This window comes from Oncorhynchus nerka, linkage group LG11 (genome assembly GCF_034236695.1).
Source record: "Oncorhynchus nerka isolate Pitt River linkage group LG11, Oner_Uvic_2.0, whole genome shotgun sequence".
NCBI classification, from domain to species: domain Eukaryota; kingdom Metazoa; phylum Chordata; class Actinopteri; order Salmoniformes; family Salmonidae; genus Oncorhynchus; species Oncorhynchus nerka.
Window position 1 is genome coordinate 6,676,620 of NC_088406.1, and position 15,040 is coordinate 6,691,659.

Genomic DNA, 15,040 nt, shown 5'->3' on the forward strand with positions numbered 1-15,040 from the left:
CTGGATGAATCATTATGAAATATAATGTGGTTAGAGACTGGATGAATCATTATGAAATATAATGTGGTTAGAGACTGGATGAATCATGAAATATAATGTGGTTAGAGACTGGATGAATCATGAAATATAATGTGGTTAGAGACTGGATGAATCATGAAATATAATGTAGTTAGACTGGATGAATCATGAAATATAATGTAGTTAGACTGGATGAATCATGAAATATAATGTGGTTAGAGACTGGATGAATCATGAAATATAATGTGGTTAGAGACTGGATGAATCATGAAATATAATGTGGTTAGAGACTGGATGAATCATTATGAAATATAATGTGGTTAGAGACTGGATGAATCATGAAATATAATGTGGTTAGACTGGATGAATCATTATGAAATATAATGTGGTTAGAGACTGGATGAATCATTATGAAATATAATGTGGTTAGAGACTGGATGAATCATGAAATATAATGTGGTTAGAGACTGGATGAATCATTCTGAAATATAATGTGGTTAGAGACTGGATGAATCATGAAATATAATGTTAGAGACTGGATGAATCATGAAATATAATGTGGTTAGAGACTGGATGAATCATGAAATATAATGTGGTTAGAGACTGGATGAATCATTATGAAATATAATGTGGTTAGAGACTGGATGAATCATGAAATATAATGTGGTTAGAGACTGGATGAATCATGAAATATAATGTGGTTAGAGACTGGATGAATCATGAAATATAATGTGGTTAGAGACTGGATGAATCATTATGAAATATAATGTGGTTAGACTGGATGAATCATGAAATATAATGTGGTTAGACTGGATGAATCATGAAATATAATGTTAGAGACCGGATGAATCATGAAATATAATGTGGTTAGAGACTGGATGAATCATTATGAAATATAATGTGGTTAGAGACTGGATGAATCATGAAATATAATGTGGTTAGAGACTGGATGAATCATGAAATATAATGTAGTTAGAGACTGGATGAATCATTATGAAATATAATGTGGTTAGAGACTGGATGAATCATTATGAAATATAATGTGGTTAGAGACTGGATGAATCATGAAATATAATGTGGTTAGAGACTGGATGAATCATGAAATATAATGTGGTTAGAGACTGGATGAATCATTATGAAATATAATGTGGTTAGAGACTGGATGAATCATGAAATATAATGTGGTTAGAGACTGGATGAATCATTATGAAATATAATGTGGTTAGAGACCGGATGAATCATTATGAAATATGTGGTTAGAGACTGGATGAATCATTATGAAATATAATGTGGTTAGAGACTGGATGAATCATTATGAAATATAATGTGGTTAGAGACTGGATGAATCATTATGAAATATAATGTGGTTAGAGACTGGATGAATCATTATGAAATATAATGTGGTTAGACTGGATGAATCATGAAATATAATGTTAGAGACTGGATGAATCATGAAATATAATGTGGTTAGAGACTGGATGAATCATGAAATATAATGTGGTTAGAGACTGGATGAATCATTATGAAATATAATGTGGTTAGACTGGATGAATCATTATGAAATATAATGTGGTTAGAGACTGGATGAATCATTATGAAATATAATGTGGTTAGAGACTGGATGAATCATTATGAAATATAATGTGGTTAGAGACTGGATGAATCATTATGAAATATAATGTGGTTAGAGACTGGATGAATCATGAAATATAATGTGGTTAGAGACTGGATGAATCATGAAATATAATGTGGTTAGAGACTGGATGAATCATGAAATATAATGTGGTTAGAGACTGGATGAATCATGAAATATAATGTTAGAGACTGGATGAATCATTATGAAATATAATGTGGTTAGAGACTGGATGAATCATGAAATATAATGTGGTTAGAGACTGGATGAATCATTCTGAAATATAATGTGGTTAGAGACTGGATGAATCATTATGAAATATAATGTGGTTAGAGACTGGATGAATCATGAAATATAATGTGGTTAGAGACTGGATGAATCATTATGAAATATAATGTGGTTAGAGACTGGATGAATCATGAAATATAATGTGGTTAGAGACTGGATGAATCATGAAATATAATGTGGTTAGAGACTGGATGAATCATTATGAAATATAATGTGGTTAGAGACTGGATGAATCATGAAATATAATGTGGTTAGAGACTGGATGAATCATGAAATATGTGGTTAGACTGGATGAATCATTATGAAATATAATGTGGTTAGAGACTGGATGAATCATTATGAAATATAATGTGGTTAGAGACTGGATGAATCATGAAATATAATGTGGTTAGAGACTGGATGAATCATTATGAAATATAATGTGGTTAGAGACTGGATGAATCATGAAATATAATGTTAGAGACTGGATGAATCATTCTGAAATATAATGTTAGAGACTGGATGAATCATTATGAAATATAATGTGGTTAGAGACTGGATGAATCATTATGAAATATAATGTGGTTAGAGACTGGATGAATCATTATGAAATATAATGTGGTTAGACTGGATGAATCATTATGAAATATAATGTTAGAGACTGGATGAATCATGAAATATAATGTGGTTTTAGACTGGATGAATCATTATGAAATATAATGTTAGAGACTGGATGAATCATGAAATATAATGTGGTTAGAGACTGGATGAATCATGAAATATAATGTGGTTAGAGACTGGATGAATCATTATGAAATATAATGTGGTTAGAGACTGGATGAATCATTATGAAATATAATGTGGTTAGAGACCGGACAAAGACTAAGTGCAGACAAATCTTTCCTATGAGTTTCTGGTGGAGGAGCCTCAGCATGGAGCTGGTTTGTGTGTGTGTCTGTGATGGGACACTGACAGGTCGGATGAGGAACGGGCTGCGTTACCGTAGTAACGTCCGGGGGGGGCTGGATAGAAGCAGTCTACCAGACTTCACAAGGGGATAAAAATATACAATCACAAAGCTGTGATTGACAACAGCCCATTCCTTTCATTCTTGTTATTTTTGACAGTCAAAGCTGTGATTGACAACAGCCCATTCCTTTTCATTCTTGACAGTCACAGCTTTAGGACAATACCTTGGTAGACTAGAATATTTTGGGGAAATAAACTAGTGTTGATGACCGTAACTGGCAAAGTATTTATGGCCTTGTAAAGAGGAATGAGGTTTGGTTATTGGACATTTGGTTTTCAACCTCGCTTGGGAGGGATTTTCCCCACATATCTTAAAAAACTGGTCATTAGATGTTTCTACAGGCTATTGATATTGGTTTGATCGGTCATTTAGTCCCCTACTTTGTGTTGTTACACTATAACAATAACTTTGAGAAGGAAGTCCGTTGTAGTCGTTGTTTGAGCGGGAGAAACCCATGAAGAAAAACAATGAAACCTCCATATTCACTTAGCCTATATTCCTTTCTCTCTTCATTCGATAGGCTAAGTTTTTCAGAAACTACTAGACGCAACATAGTGAAGGGAGTGTCCATTATTGAAAATAAAAATGGAATTGGTTTAAGCTATAGTTTAATGTCCAAGCATCTGACGGAGAAACAATATTTTGTTTCTGGACATTTAGTGATGCTTTGGTGGAATTCTCTCCACACACCCTGTCTGGCCTACGCTCTCTCCCCGCACTCCCTGTCTGGCCTACACTCTCCCCGCACCCCCTGTCTGGCCTACACTCTCCCCCCACACCCTGTCTGGCCCCCACTCTCCCCCCACACCCTGTCTGGCCTGGCCCCCCACCCCCTGTCTCCCCCTCCCCCACCCCCTGTCTGGCCTACGCTCTCCCCCACCCCCTGTCTGGCCTACGCTCTCCCCCACCCCTGTCTGGCCTACGCTGGCACCCTGTCTGGCCTACCCTGCTCTCCCCCCCCGCACCCTGTCTGGCCTACGCTCTCCCCGCACCCTGTCTGGCCTCCCCCCCCACACCCTGTCTGGCCTCCACTCTCCCCCACACCCTGTCTGGCCTACGCTCTCCCCCCACACCTGTCTGGCCTACGCTCTCCCCCACACCCTGTCTCCCCCACCCCCCTGTCCCTCGCTCTCCCCCCACCCTGTCTGGCACCCTGTCTGGCCTACGCTCTCCCCCGCACCCTGTCTGGCCTACGCTCTCCCCCCGCACCCTGTCTGGCCTACGCTCTCCCCCGCACCCTGTCTGGCCTACGCTCTCCCCCGCACCCTGTCTGGCCTACGCTCTCCCCCGCACCCTGTCTGGCCCCTACGCTCTCCCCCGCACCCTGTCTGGCCTACGCTCCCCCCCACCCTGTCTGGCCTACGCTCCCCCCCCCACCCTGTCTGGCCTACGCTCTCCCCCGCACCCTGCACCCTGTCTGGCCTACGCTCCCCCCCGCACCCTGTCTGGCCTACGCTCTCCCCCGCACCCTGTCTGGCCTACGCTCTCCCCCCGCACCCTGTCTGGCCTACGCTCTCCCCCCCTGTCTGGCCTCCCCCCACCCTGCTGGCCTCCCCCGCACCCTGTCTGGCCTACGCTCTCCCCCGCACCCTGTCTGGCCCCTACGCTCTCCCCCCCCGCACCCTGTCTGGCCTACGCTCTCCCCCGCACCCTGTCTGGCCTACTCTCCCCCGCACCCTGTCTGGCCTACCCCCCACCCTGTCTGGCCTACGCTCTCCCCCGCACCCTGTCTGGCCTACGCACCCTGTCTCCCCCCCCCCCCGCACCCTGTCTGGCCTACACTCTCCCCCGCACCCTGTCTGGCCTACACTCCCCCCCCGCACCCTGTCTGGCCTACACTCTCCCCGCACCCTGTCTGGCCTACACTCTCCCCCTGTCTGGCACCCTCCCCGCACCCTCTGGCCTACACTCTCCCCGCACCCTGTCTGGCCTACACTCTCCCCGCACCCTGTCTGGCCTACACTCTCCCCGCACCCTGTCTGGCCTACACTCTCCCCGCACCCTGTCTGGCCTACACTCTCCCCGCACCCTGTCTGGCCTACACTCTCCCCGCACCCTGTCTGGCCTACACTCTCCCCGCACCCTGTCTGGCCTACACTCTCCCCGCACCCTGTCTGGCCTACACTCTCCCCGCACCCTGTCTGGCCTACACTCTCCCCGCACCCTGTCTGGCCTACACTCTCCCCGCACCCTGTCTGGCCTACACTCTCCCCGCACCCTCTGGCCCACTCTCCCCGCACCCTGTCTGGCCTACACTCTCCCCGCACCCTGGCCTACACTCTCCCTGTCTGGCCTACACTCTCCCCGCACCCTGCTGGCCTACACTCTCCCCGCACCCTGTCTGGCCTACACTCTCCCCGCACCCTGTCTGGCCTACACTCCCCCACACCCTGTCTGGCCTACACTCCCCCCCGCACCCTGTCTGGCCTACACTCTCCCCCCCCCCACCCTGTCTGGCCTACACTCTCCCCCCACACCCTGTCTGGCCTACACTCTCCCCACACCCTGTCTGGCCTACACTCTCCCCACACCCCTACACTCTCCCCACACCCTGTCTGGCCTACACTCTCCCCCCACACCCTGTCTGGCCTACGCTATGCCCAGCGACGTGCTGCCCCGCGACGTACTGCCCTGCTTTGTACAGTCCTGCTGCATACTGAGACTTGATTCTTTACTGTGGGACACCAGTGAAATTCAAATAGGCTAAACCATCGTATGTCACATCACAATGTCTTCGCCATCAACGATGGCAGATCGTAATATCGCCCAACCTTAACACACACACACACACAGGAAATCCATGGACCTAAACTATAGTATACACACACACACACACACACACACACACACACACAGTGGAAATCCAGACCAAAACTATAATATACACACACACACACACACACACAAATCCATATACCTAAACTATAGTATACACACACACACACAGGAAATCCATAGACCAAAACTATAGTATACACACACACACACAGGAAATCCATAGACCTAAACTATAGTATACACACACACACACACACACAGGAAATCCATAGACCTAAACTATAGTACGTACACACACACACACACACTGGAAATCCATAGACCTAAACTATAGTACACACACACACACACAGGAAATCCATAGACCTAAACTATAGTACACACACACACACACAGAGGAAATCCATAGACCTAAACTATAGTATACACACACACACACACACAGGAAATCCATAGACCTAAACTATAGTACACACACACACACACACAGGAAATCCATAGACCTAAACTATAGTATACACACACACACACACACAGGAAATCCATAGACCTAAACTATAGTATACACACACACACACACTGGAAATCCATAGACCTAAACTATAGTACACACACACACCATATCTGGAACAGGACCAAACAGCATGACCATTCATGTTCATTAGTTTAAAAAAAAAAAGAGAGAGAAAAGGAGAAAAAAAACATGGACAGAATTTTTCAAAAACATACCTTCTGCAGCCTTGTTATTGGTCTGTCTCTTGGTGCAGGTGACACAGAGAAGAGAGTTGTTCTGAGTGAGGTTCTCTACCTCTGTGAACTGGTAGAGACAGGACTCCACAGAGCACTCCTGGTTCTCTGGCGCCGCCCTGGTGGCCAGCGTGTGAAAGGCCAGTTTAGGATCCTGGTGAGAGACTGTGTACTCCTTCCCCTCCAGCTTGGTCTCCGATTCTATTTTTAGGAATTTGACTTTTTCAGTGTTTCAGTGTTTTTTTTGTAAATAACATTGGAAAAAAAAATATATATACAAATATTTTGTTAACTTTAAAACGCGATACAACAGGACTTTCTGAAATTGACATCCAATTTGTAAGTCGCTCTGGATAAGAGCGTCTGCTAAATGACTTAAATGTAAATGTAAATACTAGTGGTTATATCAACGGGGAGGGTTGGTTTCGGGTCATTAAATAGTGTGGATGAAGGGAGGGTTGGTTCAGGGCCATTAAATAGTGTAGATGAAGGGCAGGGTTGGTTTAGGGTTATTAAATAGTGTGGATGAAGGGCGGGGTTGGTTTAGGGTTATTAAATAGTGTGGATGAAGGGCGGGGTTGGTTCAGGGCCATTAAATAGTGTGGATGAAGGGCAGGGTTGGTTTAGGGCCATTAAATAGTGTGGATGAAGGGCAGGGTTGGTTTAGGGTTATTAAATAGTGTGGATGAAGGGCGGGGTTGGTTTAGGGTTATTAAATAGTGTGGATGAAGGGCGGGGTTGGTTCAGGGCCATTAAATAGTGTGGATGAAGGGCAGGGTTGGTTTAGGGCCATTAAATAGTGTGGATGAAGGGCAGGGTTGGTTTAGGGTCATTAAATAGTGTGGATGAAGGGCAGGGTTGGTTTAGGGCCATTAAATAGTGTGGATGAAGGGCAGGGTTGGTTTAGGGTCATTAAATAGTGGTTTAGGATGAAGGGCAGGGTTGGTTTAGGGCCATTAAATAGTGTGGATGAAGGGCAGGGTTGGTTTAGGGCCATTAAATAGTGTGGATGAAGGGCAGGGTTGGTTTAGGGCCATTAAATAGTGTGGATGAAGGGCAGGGTTGGTTTAGGGCCATTAAATAGTGTGGATGAAGGGCAGGGTTGGTTTAGGGTCATTAAATAGTGTGGATGAAGGGCAGGGTTGGTTTAGGGCCATTAAATAGTGTGGATGAAGGGCAGGGTTGGTTTAGGGTCATTAAATAGTGTGGATGAAGGGCAGGGTTGGTTTAGGGTCATTAAATAGTGTGGATGAAGGGCAGGGTTGGTTTAGGGTCATTAAATAGTGTGGATGAAGGGCAGGGTTGGTTTAGGGTCATTAAATAGTGTGGATGAAGGGCAGGGTTGGTTTAGGGTCATTAAATAGTGTGGATGAAGGGCAGGGTTGGTTTAGGGCCATTAAATAGTGTGGATGAAGGGCGGGGTTGGTTTAGGGTCATTAAATAGTGTGGATGAAGGGCAGGGTTGGTTTAGGGTCATTAAATAGTGTGGATGAAGGGCAGGGTTGGTTTAGGGTCATTAAATAGTGTGGATGAAGGGCAGGGTTGGTTTAGGGTCATTAAATAGTGTGGATGAAGGGCAGGGTTGGTTTAGGGCCATTAAATAGTGTGGATGAAGGGCAGGGTTGGTTTAGGGTCATTAAATAGTGTGGATGAAGGGCAGGGTTGGTTTAGGGTCATTAAATAGTGTGGATGAAGGGCAGGGTTGGTTTAGGGTCATTAAATAGTGTGGATGAAGGGCAGGGTTGGTTTAGGGCCATTAAATAGTGTGGATGAAGGGCGGGGTTGGTTTAGGGCCATTAAATAGTGTGGATGAAGGGCAGGGTTGGTTTAGGGCCATTAAATAGTGTGGATGAAGGGCAGGGTTGGTTTAGGGCCATTAAATAGTGTGGATGAAGGGCAGGGTTGGTTTAGGGTCATTAAATAGTGTGGATGAAGGGCAGGGTTGGTTTAGGGCCATTAAATAGTGTGGATGAAGGGCAGGGTTGGTTTAGGGTCATTAAATAGTGTGGATGAAGGGCAGGGTTGGTTTAGGGTCATTAAATAGTGTGGATGAAGGGCAGGGTTGGTTTAGGGTCATTAAATAGTGTGGATGAAGGGCAGGGTTGGTTTAGGGTCATTAAATAGTGTGGATGAAGGGCAGGGTTGGTTTAGGGTCATTAAATAGTGTGGATGAAGGGCAGGGTTGGTTTAGAGCCATTAAATAGTGTGGATGAAGGGCAGGGTTGGTTTAGGGCCATTAAATAGTGTGGATGAAGGGCAGGGTTGGTTTAGGGTCATTAAATAGTGTGGATGAAGGGCAGGGTTGCTAGCAGGCAGAATGAATAAAGAGAAAATTATACCTTAAAACAATCCATACATTTATACTTTTTTTGCAATTGATATCTACAGTGTATCTGGTAAGTATTCAGACCCCTTTTCCACATTTTGTTACTTTACAGCCTTATTCTACAATTGATTAAGCTTCCCCCCCCCTCATCGATCTACACACAATACCCCAATAATGATACAGCCAAAACAGGTTTTTAAACTTTAGTATTTTTTGTACTTTCCCCTCCCCATCCCCAAATCTCGTGACAGCCAATTGGTAGTTACAGTCTTGTCCCATCGCTGCAACTCCACTACTTACTTGGGAGAGGTGAAGGTCGAGAGCCATAGGTCCTCCGAAACACGACCCTGCCAAGTGCCGCACTGCTTCTTGACACACTGCTCGCTTAACCCGGAAGCCAGATGCACCAATGTGTCGGAGGAAACACCATCCAGCTGGCGACCAGAGTCAGCTTGCAGGCGACCAGAGTCAGCTTGCAGGCGACCAGAGTCAGCTTGCAGGCGACCAGAGTCAGCTTGCAGGCGACCAGAGTCAGGCGACCAGAGTCAGGCGACCAGAGTCAGCTTGCAGGCGACCAGAGTCAGCTTGCTGGCGACCAGAGTCAGCTTGCTGGCGACCAGAGTCAGCTTGCTGGCGACCAGAGTCAGGCGACCAGTCAGCTTGCTGGCGACCAGAGTCAGCTTGCAGGCGACCAGAGTCAGGCGACCAGAGTCAGCTTGCCGGCGACCAGAGTCAGGCGACCAGAGTCAGCTTGCAGGTGACCAGAGTCAGGCGACCAGAGTCAGCTTGCCGGCGACTCAGAGTCAGCTTGCCGGCGACCGGTCGGCCAAAAGGAGTCGCTACAGTGCGATGGGACAAGGAAATACTGTCCTGCCAAACCCTCCCCTAAACCGGACGGCACTGGGCCAATTGTGCGCCGCCTCATGGGACACCTGGTCACGGCCGGCTGTGGGATTGAACCTAGGTCTGTGGTGTCTTTGACCGCTGCGCCATTCGGGAGGCCCCAAGGATAAACACTTTTGCAAATGTATTAAAAATGAAAAACAGAAATACCTTATTTACATAAGTATTCAGACCCTTTGCTATGAGAATTGAAATTGAGCTCAGGTGCATCCATTGATCATCCTTGAGATGTTTTTACAACTTGATTGGAGTCCACCTGTGGTAATTTCAATTGATTGGACATGATTTGGAAAGACAAGCACCTGTCTATATAAAGGTCCCACAGTTGACAGTGCATGTCAGAGCCAAAACCAAGCCGTGAGGTCGAAGGAATTGTCCATAGAGCTCCGAGACAGGATTGTGTCGAGGCACAGATCTGGGGAAGGGTAACAACAAATCTCTTCAGCATTGAAGGTCCCCAAGAACACAGTGGCCTCCATTATTCTTAAATGGACAGCCCACTTGGAGTTTGTTAAAAGGCAAGATTGGACTCTTTGGCCTGAATGCCAGGAAGCCTTGGCACCATCCCTACAGTGAAGCATGGTGGTGGCAGCATCAAGATGTGGGGATGTTTTTCAGCGGCAGGGAGACTAGTCAGGATCGACAGAAAGATGAACGGAGAGATCCTTGATGAAAACCTGCTCCAGAGCGCTCAGGACCTCAGAGCTGAACGAAAGTTCACCTTCCAACAGGACAACGACCCTAAGCACACAGCCAAGACAATGCAGGAGTGACCTCGGGACAAGTCTCCGAATGTCCTTGAGTGGCCCAGCTGGAGCTCGGACTTGAACCCGATCAAACATCTCTGGAGAGATCTGAAAACAGCTGTGCAGCGACACTCCCCATCCAACCTGACAGAGCTTGAGAGGATCTGCAGAGAAGAATGTGAGAAACTCCACAAATACAGGTGTGCCAAGCTTGTAGCGCCATACCCAAGAAGACTCGAGTCTGTAATCACTGCCAAAGGTGCTTCAACAAAGTACTGAGTAAAGGGTCTGTATACTTACGTAAATGTGATATTTCAGTTAAAAAATATATTTAAAATAGTTTTTTTTTTGTGTCCAGAGTGATGAGGGGGAAAAAACTATTTAATACATTTTAGAATAAGGCTGTAACGTAACAAAATGTAGAAAAAGTCAAGGGGTCTGAATACTTTATGAATTAACTGTATAAGCTACTTTGAGGTTATCTGGCATTAGGTGCATAAACCTAACTTTAAGAGCCTAACCGTAAGTGCGCCAAGTAACCTACACACCAATCACCAAATGCTTTTGAGAACGGGCTGTTCCACGGTGGCAAAAAAGGACAATGTCGGACTTTAATTCAATAAGAGAAACGCTGCGAAATGGCAAGTAGAATATAAAGAGAAGAGAGGGCCAGAAAATTCATGTTTGGGAAAGATTTGGGAAGTAGAAAATAATGTGCGGTTAGGGACCGTCTGTAAAGGTGCTAACTTTATCAGCATCATAAAAGCTGATAGTATTTCAACCACAGTTAGGGACCATCTGTAAAGGTGCTTCTTTATCAGCATCATAAAAGCTGATGGTCCCTAACTGTGGTTGAAATACTATCTGTAAAGGCCCTTCTTTATCAGCATCATAAAAGCTGATAGTATTTCAACCAGATAAAATATGCATCCAAGCCGAAATGAATCCTTATCAGAAACATGTTGGCTGGTTTTCATTCTATTTCCTTACAAAGGGTCAAACCGATGTCATTTCGAAATGTCGCAAAGAATCCCCGGACCCTTAAACGTCTATCCTCTGCAAAGAACCAGAGGTGACAAAGACCATTTAGGGGGCGGAAAGAAGTGCAAAATGCAACATTACCCATCTCAGCAGACGTGTCTCCATCTCTGCACCCCAGCTCCAGGTCCGAGTCCTCAGAGGCTAGGAAGGCTTCGTTCAGAGATAGTTCACCCAGCTTGTCTGTCAGTTTGGTGTCTTGCTCATCTCCAGACGGTTGGGCTGCATCACCATCATCATTCTCCTCCTCCTCCTCTCCTCTATGTTCAGCCTCGTGTCCGTCTCTTTTTCCAACCCCCTCAGGGGACTGGTGACTCTGCTCTTCTGACATCACAGTGGAGTGGTTGTTGGACACAGCCACTGGTTCACAATCCTCCTCCTCTTTCTCCGTGTGCCCTGCCCCCTGAGGTTTCTCTTGGTCCTGCTCTGAGGGAGCGGTCTCGGACCTCTCGGTCTCTGATGATTGGCTCTCAACCAGAGGCTCCTCCTCCTCCTCCTCTCCTGGGTACTATTTCCTGTCTCCTCCCCCTCCTCTGCTGGTACTGGGCTCTCTGCGGTGTTCTCTGGAGGTGAGAAGCTGTCCAGGGGGACTAGCTTCTGCTGACGTCTCTGGTTCTGTGGACACAGACAGGAGACAGACATTACAGCGTGGTAAACCCAAAGTTAATACAGAAAGAAAAGGCTGTCGACACTGCTACTGCTTTAATACTGCTAGTGCTTCCATACTGCTACTGCATCCACATGCTACTGCTTTAATACTGCTACTGCTTTAATACTGCTACTGCTTCCAAACTGCAAATGCTACTAATACTGCTAGAAACTGAATCCAATGCTACTGCTTTAATACTGCTACTGCTTTAATACTGCTACTGCTTCCATACTGCTACTGCATCCACATGCTACTGCTTCAATACTGCTACTGCTTTAATACTGCTACTGCTTCCATACTGCTACTGCATCCACATGCTACTGCTTCAATACTGCTACTGCTTTAATACTGCTACTGCTTTAATACTGCTACTGCTTTAATACTGCTACTGCTTTAAAACAGCTACTGCTTTAATACTGCTACTGCTTTAATATGGCTACTGCTTTAATATGGCTACTGCTTTAAAACAGCTACTGCTTTAAAACAGCTACTGCTTTAATACTGCTACTGCTTTAATACTGCATTGACAATGGGGTTCGTTGGACAGTGAATACTATGTGTATAAGGTACATACCATCAATAAAACTTTAAACTTTAAAGTACACTATTCATTGAGTTCTGGTCAAACGTAGTGCATTATATAATCAAATAAAATTACAAGTTTATGTAAAACAGGGTACCAGAATCCTCCTAACTCTACCTCGGCATTAGGGTACCAGAATCCTCCTAACTCTACCTTGGCATTAGGGTACCAGAATCCTCCTAACTCTACCTCGGCATTAGGGTACCAGAATCCTCCTAACTCTACCTTGGCCTGTTTCTTGGCATTAGGGTACCAGAATCCTTCTAACTCTACCTCGGCATTAGGGTACCAGAATCCTCCTAACTCTACCTTGGCCTGTTTCTTGGCATTAGGGTACCAGTATCCTCCTAACTCTACCTCGGCATTAGGGTACCAGTATCCTCCTAACTCTACCTTGGCCTGTTTCTTGGCATTAGGGTACCAGTATCCTCCTAACTGTCCCTTGGCATTAGGGTACCAGTATCCTCCTAACTGTACCTTGGCATTAGTGTACCAGTATCCTCCTAACTGTACCTTGGCATTAGGGTACCAGAATCATCCTAACTCTACCTTGGCATTAGGGTACCAGTATCCTCCTAACTCTACCTTGGCATTAGGGTCCCCTTGGCATTAGGGTACCAGTATCCTCCTAACTCTACCTTGGCATTAGGGTACCAGTATCCTCCTAACTCTACCTTGGCATTAGGGTACCAGAATCATCCTAACTCTACCTTGGCATTAGGGTACCAGTATCCTCCTAACTCTACCTTGGCATTAGGGTACCAGTATCCTCCTAACTCTACCTTGGCATTAGGGTACCAGAATCATCCTAACTCTACCTTGGCATTAGGGTACCAGAATCCTCCTAACTGTACCTTGGCCTGTTTCTTGGCCTGTTTCTTCTGTTTCTTCTGCTGGTACTTGCTGCCAGTAGGAAGGTCGTGGGTGTCACCGTTGGTCATGGAGACAGGGCTGGGGCTGTCTCCGTTATTATATTTCACCTCAGTGCTAACCTTCTGGTTCCCCGCTCCTTTCTTCTGGCTCTTCTTCCTGTAGGCCTGAGAGACCGCGGCAAACCATGACGTTAAGCAGTAGAGCATAACGGTAACATAGCATAACATGACACAACATAACATGCAAGATAAACAGCTGGTAAAACGTAGAGGAAATGTCCTCATCCATCATGGATTGACAGCATGTTTTTCGTGATGATGTCATACATCCGCTAGGGCACATGTTTTTCGTGATGTCATACACCACTAGGGCACATGTTGTTTTCATGATGTCATACATCCGCTAGGGCACATGTTGTTTTCATGATGTCATATACATCCGCTAGGGCACATGTTGTTTTCATGATGTCATATCCAGCTGGTGTAGAAAAAGACAAACCTGTCATCATCATCATCATCATCATCATTACCTGGTCTGAGACAGGAAGGGACAGATCCAGAAACATCTCCTTGACCAAAGAAACCTAAAAAACAAAAACAAACAAAAATCAACAACAGACAAGTAACATATTTATGGGTGTGTTGCGGTTGTTGTTAAGGGGGTTGGTGGTCAATCGGGGCTGTTCATAGAGGATGGATGATCTTTAGTATCGTTCAGTTCATGGCTTTTCTTTGCTCTGACAGTTGGTTTAATCGGCTAGAAACCCGAAGCGGGATTTGAACTGTTGAGTTATCGTACGTACCGTCTTGCATTGCTGACACATGACCGTGCTGGTCATCTCCCCACCAAACACCTGGTCTACGAAGTTATTAGGAGCTCCCTTCTTCTCATACTCTGGAACAGGCAAACCACAACATGGGATAACGAAGGATAGACACAAGGGACGTATTGGACTAGGGTCGCCTGGGAGAGTTACCGAGGCTAATGTAAGAACATTTGGAAGATAAATACACAAAATGCAGAGGACTAACGATCAATGGGTCAGAGACAGGGGAGGAATTTGTCTAGGCATTGAGCCTGAAACAGGATACTTGCCATTTGGCCATTGGCCCAGTTTTATTACAAGGAATTCTAATTGGTCAACCACAGGCTAGGGGTTGGGTTATAAAACTACATCCTGTCTCTTTGTTCTGTGGAGAGAATCACTGAGGACAGGGGAGAATGAACATCTACCTCTCAGCATAACATATATGATTTGTCCTCTTTGAATAAACCCATTTTTCTCCCCCTGATTTGCTTTGGGGTCTGTTATTGAAGAGTAACATCAACTGGTAACACTAACTACAATGGTATGTAATATACTCTAGTAATGCAAGATGTCCAAATTCATGGACTATCAATCTAATCAAATGTATTTACAGAGCATTCGCAAAGTATTCAGACCCCTTC

At 45.4% G+C, this 15,040-nt stretch overlaps 1 protein-coding gene across 1 annotated transcript in view; it reads right to left on the reverse strand.

The window, feature by feature from the left end:
* The window catches only part of usp16 (ubiquitin specific peptidase 16), a 34,086-nt gene that overhangs the window by 12,309 nt on the left and 6,737 nt on the right, over positions 1–15,040 (reverse strand). The window contains 7 exon segments of the mRNA XM_065024174.1: positions 2,929–2,963; positions 6,430–6,674; positions 11,571–11,982; positions 11,985–12,101; positions 13,573–13,755; positions 14,121–14,174; positions 14,394–14,485. Of these exon segments, the coding sequence (XP_064880246.1) occupies positions 2,929–2,963; positions 6,430–6,674; positions 11,571–11,982; positions 11,985–12,101; positions 13,573–13,755; positions 14,121–14,174; positions 14,394–14,485 (1,138 nt within the window).